At 47.1% G+C, this 6,432-nt stretch overlaps 1 protein-coding gene across 1 annotated transcript; it reads right to left on the bottom strand.

The window, feature by feature from the left end:
- Window positions 1-3,192: 3,192 nt before the first annotated feature.
- Window positions 3,193-5,795, bottom strand: DFJ58DRAFT_871666 (GMC oxidoreductase-domain-containing protein; the record flags this gene model as incomplete). Its single annotated transcript, XM_041394319.1, has 16 exons — window positions 3,193-3,282; window positions 3,332-3,454; window positions 3,507-3,526; window positions 3,583-3,694; window positions 3,730-3,805; window positions 3,861-3,949; window positions 3,999-4,062; window positions 4,115-4,252; window positions 4,300-4,486; window positions 4,536-4,762; window positions 4,823-4,942; window positions 4,995-5,005; window positions 5,059-5,238; window positions 5,295-5,386; window positions 5,433-5,684; window positions 5,750-5,795. The coding sequence occupies 16 exons, from the start codon at window positions 5,793-5,795 to the stop codon at window positions 3,193-3,195; spliced, it is 1,827 nt and encodes a 608-aa protein (XP_041246160.1).
- Window positions 5,796-6,432: the final 637 nt, after the last annotated feature.

Raw genomic sequence — 6,432 nt, 5'->3', positions numbered from 1 at the left:
CGGAGCGGCTTATGATGCAACAAGTTTTTGCTATGGACCCTGCAGCTACTGACATATATACACAAACCACTGACAAGGAGATGCGCCATGCTTTCATTATCTCAACGGCCCAGCGGTTGGGAATCCAACCTATGATACTGCCTCCTGGGTCCAATTCTTAGCGGTACAATTGTCTTACTAGTTGCATGAATAAATGAATGAATTGTATGTGCTACTACATCTCGTTGTCGCTGTCATCAAAGGAATCGTCTGACGAACCCCGCTGCTGCAAAATGCCTTGATAATCCTCCCACATGCAGCGCGCGATACGTTCACGCGCTTCCTTCATGCTTCCATCCTCTTCAAACTCCTCCTCGTCTTGAGGGATCCCTTGGTGCTCAGGGTTATCATAATCGAAGTGTTCATCGTCATCCGCGTACTCTCCTTCATCAGGTTTGTGGGCGCATATAAAGTTGTGAATCGCGCATAACGCGGCAGGTATACGTGCCTGGATGGTCATAGGATACTCAGGTGACAGTAAGAGAATGCGAAAAATGGCGTTTTAACACGCCAAAGATGCGCTCGATCACATTTCGAGCAGATGCGTGTCGCAAATTGAATAACTCTTCTTTATTGACTGGTCTGCAAACATAGAATAGATATTAGGAAGCTTCAAGTAAAAAGAAATAAAACATACCTGGTATTAGCACGCCCCCACTCAGCTAGATGATACCGGACACTGCGGTAGGGCACTAAGAGCTCGTGACACAAAGGGAACCCCGCATCTGCCAGAAAATACTTGCTGGGAGGGATATACAAGCCACCTGAACGAGCCTCATCATAAAGGCGTGCATCTGTAACGGATCCCTCCCAGCCAGTGAGAGCGTAAGAGAATGTGAGGTCGAAGTCGCAGGCGAAGAGACAATTTTGCGAAAGGAATCCTTTACGATTCCGATATGCAGGACGATCAAATGATGGGGGGTGAGCATGGATGTGACTACCGTCAATCGCGCCAACAGTGTCCTTAAAATAGGGCCAGAGCTTAGGGTCATTACGGATCTTGTGTGGGGCGTGGTAGGTGTCGTCAGGAGAGCGTACATGATTGGTGTAGAATGGGGGAGATGCGAAAATGGTCAACATCTTGCGGAAATATCTACAATTAAGTGTGAGCTCGTTAGTATCATATATAACAATAACAATTGACTTACTTTGAGATGGTATCATTAGACCGTTGAAAGCGCTCACCAACATGGCGGACGGTCAGTCCTGTAACACACGTGTATAGGAAGATGGCGAGTTGTTCTTCGAGGGAAACATAGCGCGAATTTGCATGACCCAAGGTGTGAAGTTCCGCTATAAGCGAGTGAAATACATCTGTGTGCATCCCAAGTTCACAGCGCATACGCTCTGGGTGGCCCAAAATGAGCTCCATGACCCACCCTTGACCTGAGAGGGCCGATGTGTGATATGGCTCGGGTATAGAGTCTTCTAGCAAGGACTCTGTAGCAGTAAGAAGGACGCTGACAACCAGTGCAATATGTTGGAGAACTCGTGCGTGATCTCGCTTGGATGCCCGACCGCCTGGCGGCTGAGCAGCCTGAGCCAGAGTCAGCTGTTGGATTAATGGGTTGATGGCATCCATCAATACAGTGAGCAATGGTCTGATAGATCATTGATAACGAGTCTAGTACTACTGATATTCAATTGAGACTCAGTCATCGGCATCTACAACGCCGACATTATATAATCGTTTCAAGGTGGCAAACTCACCTTACCTTGGGTTACCGAACTGGCTCTAAATGGACTTTATTGAGTGGCTTTAAGAGCACCACAACATCACTTAATAAAGTCAGAATTGTGGGAATCATAGGTGCAGAATTATCCTTGATGAAAAGTCGCCTCTCATTATTGATTTTAGCTTTGTGATTCCCGGCAGGCGCTCGTAGAGTCGTACATTTCCTCATTTCCATTTGTTCTTCAAGTTTTACGTGTTCTTGCATGTCTCATATCTCACATATCCTTGCAGGCATCATTCTCATGGCACTCTTGTTGTCATCTTATACATGTTGTACTGTATTCAATGAACCACGTATTGACCGAGTCAGTTCTCAGACCCGTATGTGCTGTGTGCAACTAAAGCCAAACGACCCTGTGATATCCAAAGACGCCCTGGGCCGCTGCTGCTGCAATCTTCTTTATTTCTTCAATCCACTTTGGGAGGCGCATGTGACACACTCTTCCTTCCATTCGTTTCGTTCGACGGCATCTCGGATGATGCACTATGATCATTCCATGCCCTCAAAAATCTGTCGCCCAGTCACCTTTCTAACACGACTTTCGCTCAAACCGCCTCAAATTCGAATGCAATGCTACGTACACATACAACAGACAATGAATTGTACAACTGTACACTCTATCGTACTCGATGAAGTGTCTCCAGCATCTTCACAAATCAAATTTCTGGAACAAGATCGTCGTAATCAAGAACTACAACCATCGAATTGATTAACTGTGATGGATCATGGAAGAGGTTGGAGACTTGCTCCTCGCGGCAGTGCTGCCAATGTGTCCCATGTGCCATGTGACTCGAATCAAGCTCAACACATTCTCTCCCAATCACAAATGGAGTCCGAAAATTATAGAATGGTTTTCGAGAGGCGGGTGGTACCCAGAATAAGAGCCGATCATTGAGTCTTAACATCCATCGTCTCTCAGCACATATGTAGTTGTCAAGGGGAGTGCATGCGAGTAGCTCAGCAGCGTCGTACAGTGCATGAGTCTGTCGGCAACACCCTGAGATAGATCTGAGAGTTCCAATGAAGTTCCAGAAGGAAAGAACCAAATAGTTCTGCAACACATCCTGGGACACCTCATGAAAGGAACAAGCATGTCTGGGAATACGCGTGCGGTTAACATAACTGTCGCTATCTCTGACAAGCAGGATATCAGAAGCAGTCAGCTGCTTAGCTAGATGATTTTCTGAGTTTCTGTAACCACTTAAAAAATGAGAAAGCACCATGACTCGCTCCTGACGACATGGATGATTGTGTGGTGTTTTACGAGATAAAATGATTTGCATAGAACGTGTGATAGAACGACCTTGGCTCAATACTCGCATGAAGTCGAGCGAGGCATCGTGAAAACATATAGGAGATAGACAAGTAGCATGAGATACAGCAACAGGAAACATTGATGTTACAGACGAAAAATCACCTAAACCTGATCCATGAAATTGATACCCAAGTCTTCAGCAATGATCATCGCAGCCTGCTCTCCGATGAGAAGTGCCGTCGAATACGTGTTCTGTGTATATCGTTAGATTGCACATCAACAATCCCTGGTCAGTACCCACCGTGCCAACATTCAAAGGCGAAATGGACATATCTGCGACCTTCAGATTCGACACCCCGTAAACATTTAGCCGAGCGTCGACGACTCCTTGATCTGCCTCCGGTTTCATGGCACAAGTTCCAAGCTATAAATATAAGGATCAGAGATAAAATTATGGAAGGTTCAGTGGCACACACTGAGTGCCATGACGTTTGCACTGATGTTCGATTCAGTATCTTATCGTGACAACGAAGATGGAAAGTCAGGACTTACCGATGTCACGGTGGAATTGACTGATCGCCTCGTCATCTTCGGCAGTATAGACGATGTCAGGCGCATTCAAATCCACTGGCCCGGAAGCTTCTCTGCAGGCTGCAGCGCTTCCCTCTGGGAAATCAGGATGACCAGCAGTGACTTCACCTCGGTAGGAAGCCATGCGTCGAAGGATTTCACGCGTCTTTTGTATCCGAAGTCAAGAGGAATAATATCGGATGGACTGTGTGGAGTCACACATGTGACAAAGTGCCTCAAAATGAAATGTGTCCACTCACTCATCTAGGAAGCCTGTAGTAAAGTCCATTCCTTCTTCGCCGCTCTCTGTTACATTGATATGAACACTTCCGACAGACACGGGGTACAGCTATTGAAGAGATTCAGAAAAAAACCATGGGGTAGACGGAGAGTAGTACTGTGTAATAGCCGGCGGTCATGTAGTTGCGAGGAGGAAGGATATCCGAGAGCGGGGGAATGTATCTGGCTGTCATAAGAATTGTCATATCATCAAATGCAAGCAATATGCACGCACCCCGCAAGAACAGCAAATATTGCAACAGCCTTGTCTGGGCGATCTTTGAAGAACTCCTTCCAGCGTGGTTGAAAAGCTGGGTCCATGGCTTTCAATTCCTCGTCATCAGGACGCCACTTGATTTTTGAACCGAGGCCACTGAGATACTAATCAGCACGATACCGACAGTGATGATTTGCACCAACTTTTGTGCAATCAATGACTTGCCACTGCTGTTCCACTGTGCAAGACTTTCTACATTTGGGTAGTTGTAAATTGCTGGAATCATGGCGAGAACTTGCTTACCCTGTAGGATGCCCTCTCCACGCCAGAGAGCGTCCATGGTAACAGCCTCGTCTGCAGCCAAGTATGGAACAAAGACGGTATCGTGATCTGACCGTCCTAAGCCAAGCTCATAGAATAAATAGATGAAAAAGTGTACCTCGATAATTTTCCCCAACGCCAGGCAAATTCACCAATTGCTCGATACCGGACCGCTTGAGAACCGCCTTAGAACCGATCCCAGACCTCTCCAGAATGATCGGAGAACCAAACGTCCCAGCAGAGACAACGACAAGCTTTGATGCTCTAACAATACTCAACGACTGATCTACGTCTGGGAAAGACACTGGGTTGCTGGTGAACTCAACACCTACAGCACGCTTGTCCCTTTCATTTGGAAAAGCCGTCAACTGTTTGCTGCAGTTGCGATCCCGGGTGGCCACTTACTCGAAGATGATACGCTTTACGCGCTTCCCATCCCAGACTTGTAGATTTTGATTGTGAGCTTGGTTGTAGACATAGTGGTGAGCCGCGTCCGAACGCCTTCCGGTTGTCCCGTCAATGTACCTTTTATACATGAGCCAAAAATTCGCAATAGCCTACGTGTGCAGGAACTCACTTCTGCCATGGCTGAGACAAATTCGGTTAGTGACGGCAGCTAGGGAAGGAACATCATAACTCACACTGTATGTATTGCATGTTTCTAAATCATCGGTGTCGTCGGCATACTGCCTCTTGTGATAGGTCGTGCCAACCTGGATGAACTCGTTGGAGATACCTATTTTACACCCACCAGAGGACACCTTGATAGGTCCGTCATAGCCGTGAGTTGGACAATCGGGCTGCACCTCATATGTCTCCAGCTATAAATTGAACGTATAAGCAATTCAAACAGATATCTTGAAAACACATTCGAGACCTTCTTCATGAGGGGAACCAAATTCTCAGATTCCCAACCATTGGCTCCCCAATCATCATAGTCCGAAGCAGGTGCACGAGTGTATACCATAACTGTGATTATCAGACTCCTATTCATCGTTGCAAGTATGCTACGCACAGTTCACACATGAGCCTCCACCAACGCAACGACCACATGGAACGATCGGTGCACGGCCGTTGAGACGAGGAGATGGATTTCCGATGTTGAATGTGACTGTCGTGCTCGTCGGTGCTTGGTTGAAGGGAAATTGGTAGGGTTGCACATAAATAGGTTTATTGAGGGTGTGCTGACCCGCTTCCAGAATCAAGATCCTCAATGAGGGATCATGGGCGGCTAAGCGACCTGCGACAACACAGGCTGTAGTACCGCCTATACATATTATTACAGAATGATATGTGAAGAGGGAAAACCACCGCAAGAGGATATTTGCTTACCTCCAGCAAAAACGATATCAAATTCTGACAGGATTGGATGAGACATTGATATGAAGGATTACTTTCAGGTTGCCGCTCACTGCTTCATCTTATGACCTTCGAAGCACTCAAGTGCCAAAACACCAACATTACGCCGCATCAGGGACTTGTGACATGCCAGCAATCACACGATCAAGAAGGATCAAGACCGCGATGAGCGGAAATGCTGTAGCTATCTGTATGGGGGTCGAACGTGACCCACATTCAGCAGGTTAGCAACCAGGCAGCTTATCATCGTGACAGGCCAAAAATTGGCAACTGGCAACATCCAAGCATCGCGGAGTTGCCACTAGTCGCCAGCAATAGAGACTCCAACCTGTACTTATCAGCAAAACCGCCTGGAACCAGAAAGGCCCGGCAGCTCCCAGGGAGGACTCCCACACCCACACTGCCAACCGAAAAAGCATAGAATCAATCTGACTGTGGAAGCCCATTTTCATTCAACACATCCCTCACTCCATTTAGTGAAGTAGTGGCAAGAGCCTAGTCAATAATTAGAGGAAAAATGCCTCTTGGTCCCACACCAATTGGCACCCTGACCAGGACCCCCGAAAAACTCCTAGTCAACACAGCACCCAACGGTGCTAACGACACCCAACAGTGTCAAAGCCAGAGCCAACAACAATCCAGAACTCTTAAGTACC

Source organism: Suillus subalutaceus, assembly GCF_016647625.1.
Source record: "Suillus subalutaceus strain FC151 chromosome Unknown DFJ58scaffold_28, whole genome shotgun sequence".
Classification (NCBI taxonomy): Eukaryota; Fungi; Basidiomycota; class Agaricomycetes; order Boletales; family Suillaceae; genus Suillus; species Suillus subalutaceus.
This window is presented reverse-complemented; position numbering and strand designations above follow the sequence as displayed.